Source organism: Osmerus mordax, chromosome 4, assembly GCF_038355195.1.
Source record: "Osmerus mordax isolate fOsmMor3 chromosome 4, fOsmMor3.pri, whole genome shotgun sequence".
Lineage (NCBI taxonomy): Eukaryota > Metazoa > Chordata > Actinopteri > Osmeriformes > Osmeridae > Osmerus > Osmerus mordax.
This window is the reverse complement of record NC_090053.1, coordinates 1,858,684-1,877,824: the sequence shown is the minus strand read 5'-3', so window position 1 is coordinate 1,877,824 and position 19,141 is coordinate 1,858,684. Positions and strand designations below refer to the sequence as shown.

Sequence of the window (19,141 nt, the reverse complement as noted above, 5' to 3'; positions counted from 1 at the left end):
CCCAGCGCTGAGGGATTACAGGATGGCAGCTTGTCTCAACACAGCACAGGACTCAGAATCCATGTCACACACACACACAGGCGCACACGCACACACACTGCACGGCAGTCATGTCGCAGGGAACACAAAGGGGCTCGACCTGGACCTGCAATCCCATTGGTCGACACGGGCATCAGAAGAGCTTGTTCAGTCGCCCTGGATACAGGAAGTGATGATAAGCCAAGCATACAGGGTTACATTTACATTTTGTCATTTAGCAGACGCTCTTATCCAGAGCGACTTACAGTAAGTACAGGTCATTCCCCCCGAGGCAAGTAGGGTGAAGTGCCTTGCCCAAGGACACAACGTCATTTTGGCACGGCTGGGTATCGAACCAGCGACGTTCTGATTACTAGCCTGACTCCCTCACCACTCAGCCATCTGACTCCCTTTAGGTTGTGTTAGCGTGCTCTTTGGACCTGCCAGTTAACAAGCAAACACAGACACCAGGTCTGTGTCTGGCCATACGTCAACACTACGCTGTGTGACCTTTACCACAGCCTGCTCCTTCATCTCTTCAAATGTCTGTTCTGACACGCAAAGCTAAGCATCCGGTGATGTGTTCACATCCTGCATGGCTGCCCAGCCCAGGAGAGGATCCTGATCCCAAACCTCAACACCCCGACAGGGAGGAAGACTAAGAAGATCATATCAGAGAGCACACCGGCAACATACAGTACACTGTTGAACATGAGGATTTAAATAATAAAATACAGTTGGTTGTTATTTTTGTCCACACCAAGTGGAGTGCTGCAGTGCTCACGGTCCCAGAGGAATGAAGCAGACTCCATGTGCACCAGCGCAGGTTCAGATGACCCAGTTTCCTGCCAGGCAGGAAGCTGCTTCACGGGGTACCCAGCGTGGGTGTGTCATGTGGGTGGTTTGGTGTGCAGTGAGGGAGGGATCCTCTACTGTATCCTCTACTCGCTCTGGATAAGAGCGTCTGCTAAATGACTAAATGTACTGTAGGTGTGCAGTGATTGGTTAGGTGTGCAGTGAGGGAGGGGTCCTCTACTGTAGGTGTGCAGTGATTGGTTAGGTGTGCAGTGAGGGAGTGGCTATCGGAAGTAGTCCTCCTCTAATCTGCCAATCACAACTGGATGATGTATTTAGTTGTTGCTTTGGGCTCCACACTGTTTTTACACTTTTTACTATTTTTAAGGGCAATGTGTAATTAAGCGCCCTTACACACACACACACTCACAATCTCACACTCACAATCTCACACACACACACCTTTTTGAGCTCTTTAATGAACAAGTCAGCCAGAACCAACAGTATTAAGCATGACTAGGTCATCAGTGCTGGCGGATGTTGGTTGCAGACAAACTTTAGATGAGCTGTCTTCCTTCAGCTAAAGGGCAAGTTCCACAACCTCTCTCCGGACAGAAACCTCCTTAGATGTGTGAAGCGAAACAGACCCTTCCTCCTGCCTGTCTGCCTATCCTTTGTATCAGTCTGTCTGTGTGTGTGTGTGTGTGTGTGTGTGTGTGTGTGTGTGTGTGTGTGTGTGTGTGTGTGTGTGTATGCGTGTGGGCATGGATGCAGGTGTGTGTGTGCGGGTGTGTGTGTGTGTTTACAGTGTGTGAGTGTCAGTCAGAAGAATGAGTCTCCAGAAGTGTTAGTGCAGGTCTGTTTGTCTGTCTGTGTGTGTGTGTGTGTCTGTGTGTGTGTGTGTGTGTGTGTGTCTGTGTGTGTGTGTGTGTGTGTGTGTGCTACAAGCCTTTCAACTAAATACCACGTCCCCCAGCCCATCGTTTGTTAACCTTTACTGAGGAGCGTCTCCTCTGCTGTCAGATGCAGAGAGCGCTGTTCACACACGAAACTAAACTATCCTCAGTTCGCACGCCGGCTCTCTATCACCCCCCCCCCCCCCCCCCCCCCCCCCCACTTCACAGACAGAAACTGATCATCCACATCCATGTCATATGGAAATGCCTCTCATGTTGACGTTTTACAATTTTCCGTCTTGGTGAATGCCTTTTAATGAGTTAGTACCATAGTGACGTGTGGCAGGTGTGAGGTGTATAAGGTAGAGAGAGAGTGTGTGTACAGAAGAGAGAGAGTGTGTGTGCAGAAGAGAGGGTGTGTGTGTACAGAAGAGAGGGGGTGTGTGTACAGAAGAGAGAGGAAGAATGGAGAGAGAGAGAGAGCTTGAGGAGGAAGCAGATCTGTGTTAGATAACAACAGACAGTCCTTCCCTGGATGGACATACAAGCACTGTTCTTTTCTGCTTCATTCTATTCTGTTCCATTCCACCCTTCTTGTGTGAACCTGTTGCAGTGTAGTGGAGCTACTGACGTAGGGAATACAGAGTCAGGATGCTTCAGCTAACTGTATGGTACCGCAGAGAGACATCCTCTCACATGCATCCCCATGCTGTCTTGGTGTTGAATACAGTATAGATTTTATAATAAAGTCTTAATGCCTCAAAGCTGCAGCGCCCTCGAAGGAGTTCAGATGAGGGCCAGTAGGAAGGAGAGAGGGGGGAGAGACGCTGGGGTATTCTATTGATGTGTACTGACTGATGGATGGCATCTACATATGGTTAGCATCGCTGCAATATACTCTCTTCTGGAGTTTTTTCGTCTCCATCTAATATTAGACTAGTCTCATTAAGCTTTAATGGAGGGACGAGGCAGGTGGTGAGCAGCCAGCAGTCGCTGCAAGCTTTCTCCTGTCTCCTCTCCCCTTCTCCTGTCTTCACTTCTCTCCTCTCCCCCTCTCTCCTCTCCTTCTCTCTCCCTCCCTCTCTCCTCTCCTTCTCTCTCCCTCTCTCCTCTTCTCCTCTCTCCTCTCCCCCTCTCTGCTCTCTGCTCTCTCTCCCTATCTCCTCTCCTTCTCTCTCCCTCTCTCCTCTCCTTCTCTCTCCCTCTCTCCTCTCCTCCTCTCTCCTCTCCCCTTCTCCTATCTTCACCTCTCTCCTCTCTCCTCTCCTCCTTCACTGAGTCACTTCAGGAGCTTGTGAGGAAGATCCAGACATCATGTCCACACTACATGATCTGCAAAGTGGTTTTTGACCTTAACTGTTCAATACCCAGCCTGGCTTCTGTTCTGGAATTACTCTCTTTCTCTCTCTCTCTCTTTCCTATTTTCTTCCCTCTCTTTCTCTCTTCTTCTCTTCCATGTTTCTGTCCTGTCTATTTCTCTTGCTCTCTCCTTCCCTTTTCCCCCTCTCCTCCTCTGGTGACCTGATTGGTGGTGTGTGTGTGTGAGGGGTGGAGAGTATCAGGTGTTCAGCAGCGGAGCAGGAAGGGATTCTGATGAGACCTCATGGAGGAGACGTGACCTTCAGTCTTCCAGAGCAGCAGAATCGTCCCCTCCCCTCCCCTGCCCTCCCCCCCCTCCCTCCCTCCCTCCCTCCCTCCCTCCCCTCCCCTCCTCAAACAGAAACCAAGAAGAAGCAGGGAGGAGAACCGACCCCATTCCAGATGGAGAAACCCAACATCTAGATAGATTACAGGGTTTGCTCTGATACACACACACACACACACACACACACACACAGGTACATGCCCGCACACTCACACGCCGGATCACAAACACACACAGTGGGGTCCACACGTTCACTCAGTCAGAGCAGGGGCTCCGAGTGCAGCCTGAGTACATATTGAGGGCATCTCATTACTGAGTCACAGCAGTCTCCCCCTGGGCTATCCTGCGCAAGATGGCCGCTGAAGTAAATCAATTTGTAATCAATTAACTCAGCAGCTGTTAAAGAGTCCTTTGTTTAAATCCTTTGCATACTTTATATGGATATTGTTCTCACGTCGGTGTTTTAGAATTTTTTTTTTATGGAGCTTATTGTTATCAGGAAAGTCCTTAAAATGGGGAGGGGAGGGGAGGGGAGGGGAGGGGAGGGGAGGGGAGGGGAGGGGAGGGGAGGGGAGGGGAGGGGAGAGGAGAGGAGAGGAGAGGAGAGGAGAGGAGAGGAGAGGAGAGGAGAGGAGAGGAGAGGAGAGGAGAGGAGAGGAGGGGAGAGGAGAGGAGAGGAGAGGAGAGGAGAGGAGAGGAGAGGAGAGGAGAGGAGAGGAGAGGAGAGGAGAGGAGAGGAGAGGAGAGGAGGGGAGGGGAGTGGAGTGGAGGGGAGGGGAGGCAGGTTGAGTGACAGACAGCTTCACCTCAAAGCGAGACAAATCTCATTTGCAGTATTACTGTGTGTGTGTGTGTGCGTGTGTGTGTGTGTGATAGAAAGGGTCTGTACTCACTGTGACAGCGTGGATCCCTTCTCTGCCCAGTGACCATGGCGAGGAAAAGACCAGTATTATTGTCTGGATTAGAGGGGAAGTTTGTTGACCTCTCACTGCAATCTCATTACAGCAGTTGTCAAAGACATATAACGCCTTCATCTGAAGCAGGAGGATAGAACAAAGGGAAAATGTGCGTGAGCCCTCAATCTGCAGAGACACCGAGATGATCTGTCCCTGTGTAGGAATATTATCTGTTAGAAGACTTAAACTTTGACAAACACTATTAACACTAGATATGCTTAAAGAACCAGTTCTGTTTCAAGCCCTTTTTGAATAATATCTATAAGGGCCTTGAGACTTGGTTTATAGGTTCATTTTGTGATTGCTTCTCTCTGAGCTGTCTGTGTATCAATATAATGGTTATAATGTTATGGTATCCAGTCTGGAATTGGCTCTAAGGCCATTCCTGATCCACTGACAGATACTGTAACAGATACTGTGGCATCATTGTGTTGACCTGGGAAGATCTGGTGTCGCTGACCTCTCTCTCTCCTCCAGGCTCACTACGAGGCATAGCTGACCAGAGAGAATCCATCACCTCCAGCCTGCTTTCCCCCGACACAGGCACTGTGGAAAACCTCACCAGACCACGAGCCCTTCTAGACCCTCACCAGAGCACCAGCTGTTTTCCTGTTTTAGAACCTCATCGTTGCATCGTCCAGACCCAGGTGTAGTGCTCAGCAACAGGATAAATAACCACAACCGAAACCAGGACTCGCTGAGACGTTTAGCCTTTAAAGAAATACAAACATGGCCGACCCATACCAGAACAACGCGTACCACCAAGGGGGCGGAGACAGCTACGGCACCTACGGCGAAGGGGGGGGCCAAGACGGCTACGGTTACCAGGGAGACTACCCTCCCCAAGAGGAGGACGCGGCGAGCGACGCCACAGAAGGCCACGACGATGAGGACCAGATGTACGAAGGGGAGTACCAGGGGATCCCCCACCCTGACGAGGTGAAGGCGGCCCAGCGTGCAGCCAGGGCCAAGGCCCGCGCGGCGGCCGGGTCCGGGGGGGAGCCCACGGAGCTGGAGGAGCTGGCAGAGCAGTACGAGGACATCATGGAGGACTGCGGGCACGGACGCTTCCAGTGGACGCTCTTCATCGTGCTGGGGCTGGCGCTCATGGGCGACGGCGTGGAGTGCTTCGTGGTCGGATTCGTCCTGCCCAGCGCCGAGAAGGACATGTGCCTCTCTAACTCAGAGAAAGGCATGCTGGGTAAGTTATGGTTTGTTCATCCCGTCCTGGTGACATTTCCTTCCTTCCCACATTTGTTTCATCCACTTATTTTCGTTGTTTGTTTAGGTTCATTCAAAACACTGCATGTATCACTGCAGGAACATCATCCGTCATCTCAGACCTGCAGTCTCCAAGCGAGCCGTGACACAGCGTTAAAGGGGCCGATGTTTCACAAGTTGAATAACTTAAACATTAAGTAAAAGAGTAACAGAAAGCAGTGAATAATGCTGCTCTGTCCCAGACATCCTGGACCAGTCTGGTTGGCTCAGACCTTGCCAGCCAATCAATACCAACCAGAGGGCTCTTAAGTGCGCAGTAAACTAGAAATGTTCTCAAATTAGCTAATGGCGGAGTCAATTACCTGATGCCACTGGCCCCCTGCTGGGCAGCGCGTTGTGGCCGTGGCTTCCTGCTTCTCTAAGCAGGAGGGGAAGTGATGACCAGAGAGCCGGACTGGGCAGGGCTGAAGGTTGGCACGGCGATGTAGTCTGCAGCGGACATGGCATGCCACCAATCACTCTGACTGAAAACACCTTGCACGTTGTGTGTGTGTGGGTGTGTGCGTGAGGAAGGTCCTTTTTTTCCTGTTTCATTCTTTGGTTTTAATTAATCAGGTTATTCCTTTTGAGACGTGTTTGGCAAGGGGACACTTGAACACTCAGTCATTTGAGGAGCAGAGACGCATGGAGCATGCTGTATCTCTACCTGTGTGCACCCCAGAGATCTGAGAGAGGGGTGTTTCTGGAGAGAGGAGGTTTTAAACAGGGTGTTTCTGGAGAGAGGAGGGTTTAAACAGGGTGTTTCTGGAGAGAGGAGGGTTTAAACAGAGTGTTTCTGGAGAGAGGAGGGTATAAACAGAGTGTTTCTGGAGAGAGGAGGGTTTAAACAGGGTGTTTCTGGAGAGAGGAGGGTTTAAACAGGGTGTTTCTGGAGAGAGGAGGGTTAAACAGGGTGTTTCTGGAGAGAGGAGGTTTTAAACAGGGTGTTTCTGGAGAGAGGAACCCTGCAGGAACAGTTCAGTGCCAGACAGCACAGCCTCTCCCTCCCTCCCTCCCTCCCTCCCTCCCTCCCTCCCTCCAGACTGTACTGTTTGCTCTGAGTCAGCAGATCTGACTGGATCAATAATCTCTCTGCTGACCTTGTACACAGCACAACCCAGCTCAGTCCAGCTATGATACACAGTCTAGCCCAGACCAGACCAGCTATTATAACCCACCCCAGCCTAATCCCAACCCCCGGCCAATTAGTACCTACATAGATGAAGCTTAACCTTCATCTTCCTTACAGTAGGATGTTTATACATTTAGTCATTTAGCAGACGCTCTTATCCAGAGCAACTTACAGTAAGTACAGGGACATTCCCCCGAGGCAAGTAGGGTGAAGTGCCTTGCCCAAGGACACAACGTCATTTTACATGGCCGGGAATCGAACCAGCGACCTTCTGATTCCTAGCCCGATTCTCTAACCGCTCAGCCACCTGACTCACTATACCCATTCAGAGGACAGGAAATGCTGGGTGAAAGGGGGGAGGGGCTTCTCCGCTCAGCTCCATATGCTAATGTGGTGTGAGTCACAGTGTCTCCCGGGCTCAGTCACACTAAGCCGAGCCCCCTGCAGTCCAGCCATCTGCATCACAGGAAGCTCTCTGGGCCTGTACCCCACACACAGGAAGTAGAGGGCGCTCCGTACCCTACACACAGGAAGCAGGAAGCTCTCTGTACCCTATACACAGGAAGCAGGAAGCTCTCCGGACCCTATACACAGGAAGCAGGAAGCTCTCCGTACCCCACACACAGGAGGTAGAGGGCGCTCCGTACCCTACACACAGGAAGCAGTAAGCTCTCTGTACCCTACACACAGGAAGTACAGGGCGCTCCGTACCCTACACACAGGAAGCAGGAAGCTCTCCGGACCCTATATACAGGAAGCAGGAAGCTCTCCTTACCCCACACACAGGAAGCAGGAAGCTCTCCGTACCCCAATCACAGGAAGCAGGAAGTAGGAAGCTCTCCGTACCCCACACACAGGAAGCAAGACAAAACTCCACAACAACACCTACAATGATGTTAGGCTACTACAGGTATTTCTACATAGTTGGTAGTTATTAAACCATAATGTAATGTGTTGCCAAGTTCTACCCTATGATATTAGGTCCCTCTAGTCCCAGTACCAAACCAGTCCATGATATTTCAGAATAAAGGTCCATGCTGTACAGTTTCGGAATATTTCACAATAAAAGGTCCCTAGTGTGCTGCTATGAAGAGACAAAACACCAGAGGAGAAACCGACCAGATGAGAAGTCCATTATCACGGAGAGTGACTCAGCTCTCTCTAGTTCTCTCTCGGCTCTCTGCACTCTCCTGCCCAAGTAGGCCCAATTACATCTGACACATGCTTTTATGACCGGGTAAAAATACACCTGTTGTCCATGAGCTTTTAGAGGGGACGGACTAGTCATCAGTTTAGTGCTACCATGCTAGGCGGTCACTGACAGGGCTTCTGAACGCCTTATGACATCTAAATAACACACCTCAGAGAACAGACGCTGCAATGCTACTGAAGTTGTGTTACAGTTTTTCTCGATTGCTAACACACAAAAATGGTATGTGTAATTCATCCCCACAAAACCATTTTGCCAAATCCCAGCAGAAAGACCATGTACCCCAATCTTTACACACAATTGACCCTTTTTGACACATTTCTCAGGTTCATTCACACTTCTTTGCAAAAGTCTAAACACACCTCTTACTTTAAGACACAATTATCACCATTATGTCATTCAGAAAACACTGCCATTTGATAAGTAAACCCAAAACAGCGCAATTCAAACAACCTTAACAACCAATAATCAATGTGTAAGCACTAACAAGCAAATATACTCAACAAGCAATCAGGGGTTTGGAATGAATACAAAGGTAAGCTCATCTGCACTTTGAAATCATGGATGCTAATATCAGAAGAAAATGAAGAATTGTCCAAATGAGAGGAGGTGGACAAGGGAGAGGAAGAGGCAGAGGAAGAGGAAGAAGAACAACAATCTCAAATGAGATCCATGCCACACTATGACAGAAATCCCTATGACAGAACAACCTTCTCCAAGCCATGGAAGAAGCTTGTGGGGACATTGCTCTTGAGTCTTGTCAGGGATGGCTCAGGCATTCAGGGGCATTTTCCCTGTTGTTTGGCTAGAGAAAACATTGCCTGTGAAGTTGAGGAAAATCTCTGGCTTGACCCTGGTCAGAGATAGGATGCTGACCCACAATGAACAGTACTGTACTCAAGCTCTGTTACCCAGGTAACAATTATTTGTTTATTTCCTTGTTTTCTTAGCCTTTGTTCCCCAAATTACAATTTAGAGCAATATATTTGTGTTGTTGACTAAAAGTACTACTATTTGTATACTGTGACCACTACATTACACAAGAGCTCAAAATGCAATTGCTGTATAATGTAAATAGAAAATAAACAGCCTGTAAGAAGGACAATTGCAGTAATTGTGAGTTGTATGACATGTCAAACTCATGAGGTGGAACATATCTAAAATTCAGGGACATGTTATAGTCAATGGTTCTTGAAAACCTTTTTATAATAGTGTTTTCAAATGCGCCCATCAGTGTCTAAAGGGTATTCAGAAGGTTGAATTTATTTGAGGGCTTTGTGTGTATTTCGAATGCAAAGTTAGGTTTATACGACAGATAATATGGTTTTGACTACAGTGTTTGATTTTGGGTCAAAAGTCAAGGGTTTGGCCAAAACAGTGTAAGTATGAAGATGTGTGTTTAGAGTTTGGAGAAAACACAGTACACATTCAAGAAATGTGTCTTAGCAATTGAGAAAAACTGTAATAGCAGCTTTTTGCAGAGGCTCAACCAACGACACACACCCACCTGTTCCCAACAGCAGCACGTCTATTCTGCTCTCCCCTTGTTCTGCCCCGTTCTCATTCTCAAGAAACAGGGGTGCTGATTAGGAAGGAATTAGTTCATTAACAAATCCTGTGTCTCTGTAGAGGGGTGCTGGCCTGCCCTCTACTGGACAACACGACACATTCCAGCACTGTTCATATCATCATCCAATCAAATCAGGGCTCCACAGATCAGCACTGATAACCAACCTTAACCCTCAGGGATATTTTATTCATTGATTGATTGGTTGATTGTTTGATTGTTTGATGTGCTATACGCTCTCTATTTTTGGTTTGAAACTGATTGATCCATGGATTGTTTTACATTTACATTTACATTTAGTCATTTAGCAGACGCTCTTATCCAGAGCGACTTACAGTAAGTACAGGGACATTCCCCCGAGGCAAGTAGGGTGAAGTGCCTTGCCCAAGGACACAACGTCAGTTGGAATGACCGGGAATCGAACTGGCAACCTTCGGATTACTATCCCGATTCCCTCACCGCTCAGCCACCTGACTCCCCATTTGACTGCCTGAAACTGATTGATCCATGGATTGTTTTGACTGCCTGTCCCTCCCTGGTGCAGGTCTGATCGTGTTCCTGGGCATGATGGTGGGGGCGTTCCTCTGGGGGGGCATGGCCGACAAGGTGGGCCGCAGACACTGCCTCATCATCGCCCTGACCATCAACTGTGTGTTCGCCTTCCTCTCCTCCTTCTCCCAGAGCTACGGCTTCTTCCTCTTCTTCAGGCTCTTCTCTGGGATCGGGTAAGACAGAGTGTAAACACATATGCATAGACTCACACACAATCATACTCACACAAACCATGATCGCACACCACTTAGCAAGCTGATTCCAACACTTCAATACTTAGAGAGAAATGTTCTCAGGACACTAATGAGATTCTGAACTCCAGATAAATAATGTATTCCGCTCAAGGTGAGGCTTTCATAACCACGGCAGCCTGTGTGCTGCAGAAGTTCTTTAAGCTCTCTTTTCCTCTGCGGTCAGAACCTTCAGTGTGTTGTTCCTGCCTTCTGAGAGCAGCCAGGGTCCTGAGGGAGAGAGTATTCCTTCAGTCTCAGGAACGAGGTCAAAGCAACACAATGCAGAAAGTTAGCAGCAGGTGCTTCTACGTGGGCTGCATGCTGCTAAGAACAACATCTCCTGCAGAGAGTTGTGGCGTCTCTAGGAACAGCTCTGAGACTGTATTTGTGACAGCTTTATCTCAAGACTATGGCAAGAAATATAAGGTATTAATAAAGCGGATTATTTCATCCAAAAGGGGGAGGGGGGTAGGGTGGATATGAATTAGGGTCGGAAGTCAGACACTCTCCAACTGAGGTCACGGAGGTCTAGATGTCTACCTCTGGACCAAAGAAGAAGTCCCACATCATCTAATCTAATGATGACTGACTCTCGTTGTAACCCTGGGTTCTAGCAGGGTTGTATAGTTCCATGCACAGTCTCACAGCCAGCAAGATGATCATGGGTTTGATTCCAAAAATCCCATTCAGACCAGAACCACCGGTGTCTGCCCTGGCCTCGAGTAACTGTGTTCTACCCAGTGTTCTAGAGTAACTGTGTGTTACTCTGTTCTAGAGTGTTTGTTATAGCCCTGTGTTGTAGAGTGGCGGTGTGTGTTCTAACTGAGTATTCTAACGGCGTGTTCTAACGGCGTGTTCTAACCGCGTGTTCTAACGGCGTGTTCTAACTGAGTATTCTAACGGCGTGTTCTAACGGCGTGTTCTAACCGCGTGTTCTAACGGCGTGTTCTAACGGCGTGTTCTAACGGCGTGTTCTAACCGTGTGTTCTAACGACTTGTTCTAACCGAGTGTTCTAATGGTGTGTGTTGCAGGATCGGTGGCACCGTGCCCATAGTCTACTCCTACTTCTCAGAGTTTCTGCAGATGGACAAGCGAGGCGAGCACCTCAGCTGGCTCTGCATGTTCTGGATGGTGGGAGGAATCTACGCCTCCTTCACTGCCTGGGGAATCATCCCCCGCTACGGTACACACACACACACTCACACACTCTCTCAAACACACACCTGTACAACTGATTAATCCATTAAACCAAAAAAATTACAACGCACATCGGTGCACCTAAACTGACAAATTAATTTACACATTTAAAACGTAACATCTACACTACGATATCACAGAGAGTGGATGAGATTGATAAATGGTGTATAAGTTGTTTGCGTTTTTGACTAAAAAGTGACTGATTCAACAAATGGGTTCTGGCCACTGAGCATTTGGTTCAGAGGATGGGGTTTAGTGTTTCAGACTACCTATAACATCTGTTCTCCCATGGGCGCCCCCTGGTGGTGTTTGTGTGTGGCTGCAGGCTGGGGATTCAGCATGGGCACAGAGTTCCAGTTCCACAGCTGGAGGGTGTTTGTGTTGGTGTGTGCCCTCCCTGCTATCGCAGCCTTGGTGGGACTCATGTTCATGCCCGAGAGCCCTCGCTTCCTGCTGGAGGTGAGTGCTAAGGGCAGAGACACATTCTGAGATGAGCCTTCACTCATTATCTTCATTACAAAATAATTATCTGTCAAGAATGACATGAATTTGTGTGTGTGTGTGTGTCAGAATGCCAAGCACGATGAGGCCTGGATGATCCTGAAGCAGGTGCACGACACCAACTGGAGGGCCAAGGGCCAACCTGAGAAGGTTTTCCAGGTGAGCACAAGCATGATTCCAGGTGAGCACAGGCATGACCAACGGGAATTGAACCCACATCCTCCCTCAAACTGACTGTTGCTCTGGGACTAGTTCACCAAGGACAGTGCAGGTCTGATGCCCTCTCATGGCCTCAGGTTACCGTGCTGTTTTCAGCAGACGTTTGTGGCAAAAAACTGAAATGTGACCCTCTCCTTATCTCCCCCCTCTCTCCCCCCCCCCACCCCTCTCTCCCTCCCACCCCCACCCCTCTCTCCCCCCAACCCCCACCCCTCTCTCCCTCTCCACCTCTCCCCCCCCTCCCCCATCAGGTGACCCACATCAAAGCACCTAAGACTCAGGAGGATGAGTTCATAGAGATCCAGAGTGCCACAGGAACGGCGGTTCAGAGATGGGCTCTCCGCACCGGAACGCTTTGCAAACTGGTACTAGAACCCCCTCTAGAACCCCTCTCTATGAAAACATTGACCCAGTTCAGAAAGTTCAGGCAGTAAAGCTATTGCGTGATTGTTCTGAGCCAGTTCTCAGCAGTGTAAAAGCTCCGAAGGTTTCAGAAGGTGGAACACCTGCTGTTCTCCGTCTCTCTGCAGGTGCTGAAGAACGTGGCATCCCTGTTTAGCCCCAGCCTGAGACTCAGCACACTGTTCATGGCCATCATCTGGTTCACCATGGCCTTCAGGTGAGCATGGCCTTCAGGTGAGCATGGCCTTCAGGTGAGCATGGCCTTCAGGTGAGCATGGCCTTCAGGTGAGCATGGCCTTCAGGTGAGCATGGCCTTCAGGTGAGCATGGCCTTCAGGTGAGCATGGCCTTCAGGTGAGCATGGCCTTCAGGTGAGCATGGCCTTCAGGTGAGCATGGCCTTCAGGTGAGCATGGCCTTCAGGTGAGCATGGCCTTCAGGTGAGCATGGCCTTCAGGTGAGCATGGCCTTCAAGTGAGCATGGCCTTCAGGTGAGCATGGCCTTCAAGTGAGCATGGCCTTCAGGTGAGCATGGCCTTCAGGTGAGCATGGCCTTCAAGTGAGCATGGCCTTCAGGTGAGCATGGCCTTCAGGTGAGCATGGCCTTCAGGTGAGCATGGCCTTCAGGTGAGCATGGCCTTCAGGTGAGCATGGCCTTCAGGTGAGCATGGCCTTCAGGTGAGCATGGCCTTCAGGTGAGCATGGCCTTCAAGTGAGCATGGCCTTCAGGTGAGCATGGCCTTCAGGTGAGCATGGCCTTCAGGTGAGCATGGCCTTCAGGTCAGCTTGTTCTCAGGTGAGCTTGTTCTCAGGTGAGCTTGTTCTCAGGTGAGCTTGCTCTCAGGTGAGCATATTCTCAGGTGAGCTTGTTCTCAGGTGAGCATATTCTCAGGTGAGCTTGTTCTCAGGTGAGCTTGTTCTCATATGAGCTTGCTCTCAGGTGAGCTTGGCCTTCAGGTGGAAAATTCTTACGTCAGGCATCCCCATGCAATTGGTGTTCCCCATCACGACACTGCCTCCCACCCTCCTGCAGTGCTGCTGTGGTTGTTGTGTTGCAGCTACTACGGGCTGTCCGTGTGGTTCCCTGACATGATCAAGCACCTGCAACGTGAGGAGTACGAGTCAAAGGTCAAGGTGTTCCACCGAGAGAAGGTGGAGAAGTTCCACTTCAACTTCTCCCTGGAAAACCAGATCCACAGGGAGGGAGAGTACATCAACGACAAGTACGACAAGCATCTTCATCATCATCCTCATCTTCATCAGTTAGAAGCAGATGGTTTTCTGCAGATGGTTTTCTGCAGATCCCATTGGTGTTCTCAGACGTTGTAGTTTGTCATTCTGTGAGTGTGTGAGTGTGTGCGTGTGTGTGTGAGTGCGTGTGTGAGCGTGTGTGTGTGAGTGTGTGTGTGTGTGCGCGCATGTGCTTGCAGGACCTTTCTGTCTCAGTCCTTCAGTTGCAGGTGTTTCAGCATGCTGCTCATGAACCAGCGGTGTGAAACGTTTTCTGTCTGTTTACAGTTCCAGTAGCAGAGCTACTGGTGAAGCCTTGAGAAGCCTGGGACTCTTCTCTTCTGTCCCCCCCCCTCCTCCTCCATGTTCATCCCTGTCTACTGTCTCAGGCCATCTGGTTCATCCCTCTCCTGTGTCTCACCCTCCAGGTTCATCAAGATAGAGATGAAGTCTGTAAAGTTTGAGGATTCACTATTCGAAGATTGTTACTTTGAGGACATCAGGTCCACAGATACAATCTTTGAGAACTGCACCATCCGCTCTACCATCTTCTACAACACAGGTGGGAGTCTGACCCCAGGGTCAGGGGTCAAAGGTCAAGCTGACCCTAAATGCAGGGTGGGGTCGATAGTGTTAACCTCTGTGAGGGGTAAGGAGATAATGCCTGTTTGCTGTTGAATGACTTGGTGTGGGGCTGGGTGTAAGGGTGAGGGACTGGGTGGAGGTGGTGAGGGTGGAGGAGGGAGTGGAGCTGGGGGTGGTGGATGGGGTGGGAGTGGAAGATAGGGTGGGGTTGGAGGTGTGGAAGAACGTGGAGGTAGGGTAGGGATGGGGGTGGAGGTAGGGTAGGGATGGGGGTGGAGGTAGGGTTAGTTTGTAAATGGATCGATCGATGCATTAACATTGTAAATCATGTTTAACGGTTTGGAACATTGCTTCCAAAAGTGAAGGTTAAACTGGGACGCTTGCAATACCCCAAGTCCTGTTCAATATGGAGGAAACATACTGAAGTCCTGAAGCTCATACCTCATTAGTGATGGCTATGTTTCACTGGAGAACAGAGCATATTGATCAGAGACCTCATTGCAAAATCATAACTGTCTGTACAGTACAGCTTCAACACCATGTAGAAGCAGTACTTCAAATCTATATTCCGGTGTACCAGTGTACTGAAGCAGTATTATTGTTGAAAATGGTATTCTTGTAATTACTCACAAGACTCTTACAGAAGTATCTGTAAAATAGAAGCAACTTTTGTTGTGGAAGGACTCCCTCACTCCTCCAAAACCTTTCTAGCGGTAGCTAGGACAGGCTACTCTAACACACACACACACACACAGTGTCTGACACCAGGGTATTGATCGTGCGCACCCCCCTCCCCTCCCCGCTCCACCCCCAGACTTGTGGGAGGAGAAGTTCATCGACTGTAAGCTGGAGAACACAACGTTCGAGCAGAACAAGAAGGGCTGTCACCTGGACATGGACGAGGACAATGACGTGCTCATATACCTGGTCAGCTTCCTGGGCAGCCTGGCTGTTCTGCCCGGCAACATCATATCCGCCCTGTTCATGGAGAAGATAGGCCGGGTCAAGATCATAGGTGAGCACTGGCCCGGGACGGAGGTCAAATCAAGTGAACCTTAAAGGCCTCTTTCAGACAGAGCCCAGTGTGCACTACTGTCACCGCAGGGTTCAGATCCCAGTGTGCACTACTGTCACCGCAGGGTTCAGATCCCAGTGTGCACTACTGTCACCGCAGGGTTCAGATCCCAGTGTGCACTACTGTCACCGCAGGGTTCAGAGCCCAGTGTGCACTACTGTCACCGCAGGGTTCAGATCCCAGTGTGCACTACTGTCACCGCAGGGTTCAGAGCCCAGTGTGCACTAGTGTCACCGCAGGGTTCAGATCCCAGTGTGCACTACTGTCACCGCAGGGTTCAGATCTGAGGAGGTGATCAGGGAAGTCGCAGAGGGCAGCATGAAAACAGTTTTTAAAACTTTTAGCAAGACTACGTCAGACACACACACAGTGCCACCTTAGCCTCCGTTTTGCCTTTTGTGCCTGTGTAGCCCAGTTACACTCAGTCCTCAGGTGTGTGTTTGTGTGTGTTCAGGGTTCTCCATGTTGGCTTCGGCCGGCTGCACCTTCTTCCTGTTCCTGAGCTTCAGCCAGGCAGCCATCATCGCCTGGCAGTGCCTGTTCTGCGGCGTCAGTGTGGCGGCCTGGAATGGCATCGAGGTGGTCACCGTGGAGCTCTACCCCACCTCCAAAAGGTGCGCTAGCGTTTCTTAAAGGGACACACCCCTCTGCAGACTCGTTCTCTCAGACAGGAGCTGGATAGGAGACTGAAATGCTTGGAATGTTTTTTTTTCAACTTTCAACTCCCCCCTCCTCCTCTTTCTCCTCAGAGCGACTGCATTCGGCGTCCTGAACGCCCTGTGTAAGCTGGCAGCCATCTTGGGAAGCTCCATCTTCGCCTCGTTTGTGGGCATCACCAAGGTCGTGCCGATCCTCCTCTCCTTCACCGCGCTCATCTGCGGAGGGCTGGTGGCACTCAAGCTGCCTGACACCCGAGGGAAGATCCTCCAGTGAGGACAGCTCCAAGGTCAAAGATTAAAGGTTGATGCCAAGAGCAACCTTAAGGGAGGGCAGAGGGGGTAAGAGGGTAGGGGTGTGGGGGCGGAGCTAGGGGGCTTTGTTGTCCAAGGAACAGGAAGTGATGAAAAGATGGCTTTAACCAACAGGTGTGTTTTGTTAACAAATGTTCATTGGTCCACGGTCATGTAGAGAACCTTAAAAAGGTACACCACACCCATTCAAATGACATCATAATGACATGGTATTAATACGACAGGAACATAACGCACCACAGGACGTCCCGCTATGATGATGTCAAGTCGCTTAGCTAGCTGACTCGTTTTCCCCTTCGAAAATTTACATGTTGGCTGTTGAAGTTGTGGAAGTTATTCTCCAGTGTCGACTTTTGTGTTGTTTTGCTTTGATGACGTGTCCTCTCCATTTCCCCTGAATGTTCACGTTTTGTTACCTGGAGCCACCTGGGGGACTGTTACAACCCTGAGTGTCTGAATCCTGTTCTGGCTCTGGATCTGGGAGGTGACACTCCCGCACCGCTCACCTGCTGTTCAGGATTCAGACTGGAGGCTGCAGAGATGGACTTCAGCACTTGGATATTTAACAACTGAAACTACCACGTAGAAAACTATCTAGTTAAGTAACCAAAGCTTAAATACAACAGAATAAATTGAATCCAACCCCACAAATATCTATTATTTTCTACCCAGTTCATCCAAATCCTAACATTAGGTTACAGTTGAACTTTTGTCAGCATTAAAGACAAAGTTTGCCGCTGGATCTGTTAACTACCAGCCTCTAACTTGCTCATCCAGACTCCTTCCTCTACTTTCAGAGTGCACTAAATTATGTTTTTCAGTATATTATTGTCTTGGATGGTGGTTGTCTTCTGATTTGTGTGTTTCAGTCTCCAACACAGCAAGCCATGATTTCGTCCAGGTGGTATTACAATAAAACAACATATTTAAAAACAGTTGGAGAGAAGATATGAGAGAATGCTTTGGTTGCACTGTGTGTGTTGGGGGTGGAGCTTAAAGACTGAAGCATACTGTACTGTGAGCAGGTGTTGGTGGAGCTGCATGTCTGTGTTCTCTATGTTTAAATGTTGTTCAACATTAGCCTGAATGATGTGTAATGTTTGTGTCACTGTAAATACTGTTGTTGGCTGGATCGGGGCCACGAATGGCTTGAATTAACAATCACTTTAGCTAGTTGGAGCACTAATCCACTCTCCCTTTAATAGTACTGAAAAGCCGATCAACATTTCCAACAACATTTCCAACAACGCAAGATTTTGCCAATCATTCTGTTATACTAATAACTAAATCTGTCCCAGTGGGATTTGCTGTAAAAACCAAATTAAGAATAATTTTGCATTCATTCTTTTTAAAGTATCTGCTCAATATTCACAACAACAAAAAAACATAAAATATCACTGACTAAAGATAAATACAGCTATGAAGTTTAATTATTTTTATTTAGATGAAGTTTTCCTTTCATGTGTTGAATCTGGAAGCAGCCAAAACACACTCTTGCCAATATCCAGTTTTTTTATATACCACTAGAGAAGACAAACAAACCTCTCAAAGGAGCGCCTGAATCTGAAGAACATAACCACCCTCCGCTGACTGCGGGGGTAGTGTGCGTCAGAACAGAGCTGTGCATGGCGGCGTGAGCTGGTGTCTTGCTGTCTCTGGTGTCGGTTAAAAAGGCTTCACCTTACTAAGTCCTTGCTTCTGTGTGTATAGACTTTCTGAGTGGTTTACTCTTATGTTCAGTTAGTTTGTGTCTGCGTCACTGTAAACTGTAAGAAAAAAAAAAGCCATAATTTGTTGTTTGTTTTTGTATTTACATTTTGAAAAATGTTGTCTGTTATGATGGGGTTAATTTTGAGTATGTGTTTGATTTGGTATGTTTTGTGACTGTAAACAATCGAAATAAAATCAATAGATCTATCAGTTTAAGGCCTGTTCTTTCATTAACGTGATGTGTTGCTAGACTGGGCTGTTGCTAGGCCGGTTTAGCCTCATGCTAGGCGGTCTCAGAGAGGAACCAGTCGAGCACGTCTCCAGCGTTGTCCTCCACCCATCTAATGTTTGCCCGGGTGGTCTCCAGAGCCTGCTCCAGCGCCTGGCTAGCGGAGCCGAACCCCACAGCAGAGTGGGCCTGCTGGAAGCTCTGGAGCTACAATGCAGAGCAAACAACACCGCTCGGTATAACTGACGTTAATCTTGACTTAAACTTCCTGAATCGCCTGGAGATTAAAGGGCATCCAGCATAAACCTGGATCTTTTCAACCAAGAGACCTTCGTGGCCTTTTTTAACTCACCTGCTCCAGTTCTGACGTGGTTGAGAACCTCCTGGTCACACCAGTGATGAGGCTGGCAAAGGAGAAGGACCCCACGCCATATCTGCCAAACAAAATAACCCCTTAAGACCCGTTCACACCAAGAACGATAACTATAACTAAAAGTATACAGTTTTTAGATATAGCCCACACCACAACGATAACGACACTTTCATTACGAAATGTTTTTTCAGCTGATGAACTATAAAACACTGACAACCAACCAGAATCCATCCGAATTTAAAGCGCCCGCGCATTTTGTAAGTCATCATTGCTAGAAGATAATCGTCGAGGTTTGTGTGGACGAAACATAGGCTTAGTAGTAATAAGTTATATAACATAAATATATGTATATAACATTATGGGGAAAAAAATTCAACCTTTCAAAA

The 19,141-nt window shown here is 48.7% G+C and overlaps 2 protein-coding genes across 3 annotated transcripts in view; one reads left to right on the top strand and one right to left on the bottom strand.

The window, feature by feature from the left end:
- Nucleotides 1–4,787: 4,787 nt before the first annotated feature.
- On the top strand, nt 4,788–16,891 carry sv2bb (synaptic vesicle glycoprotein 2Bb). 2 transcript variants are annotated; one of them, XM_067234847.1, is made up of 13 exons: nt 4,788–5,511; nt 10,024–10,204; nt 11,297–11,448; nt 11,788–11,921; nt 12,033–12,122; nt 12,434–12,547; nt 12,713–12,801; nt 13,641–13,805; nt 14,241–14,374; nt 15,212–15,412; nt 15,927–16,086; nt 16,222–16,432; nt 16,866–16,891. In XM_067234847.1, exons 1-12 carry the CDS (start codon nt 5,040–5,042, stop codon nt 16,403–16,405), a joined length of 2,076 nt encoding a protein of 691 aa, XP_067090948.1. In that variant the 5' UTR covers nt 4,788–5,039; the 3' UTR covers nt 16,406–16,432; nt 16,866–16,891. The 2 variants fall into 2 exon arrangements, with proteins under 2 accessions (XP_067090948.1, XP_067090949.1); XM_067234848.1 differs by lacking the exons at nt 4,788–5,511; nt 10,024–10,204; nt 11,297–11,448; ... (2 more) ...; nt 12,434–12,547; nt 12,713–12,801 and adding an exon at nt 13,357–13,362.
- A 727-nt stretch (nt 16,892–17,618) lies between these two features.
- LOC136942079 (aminopeptidase N-like) overlaps nt 17,619–19,141 on the bottom strand; it is an 8,539-nt gene continuing 7,016 nt past the window's right edge. Inside the window, exons 19-20 of the mRNA XM_067234846.1 lie at nt 18,735–18,816; nt 17,619–18,589 (exon numbers count right to left, since the gene is read on the bottom strand). Of these exons, the coding sequence (XP_067090947.1) occupies nt 18,437–18,589; nt 18,735–18,816 (235 nt within the window). The 3' untranslated portion in view covers nt 17,619–18,436. The remainder of the gene's footprint in view (nt 18,590–18,734; nt 18,817–19,141) is intronic.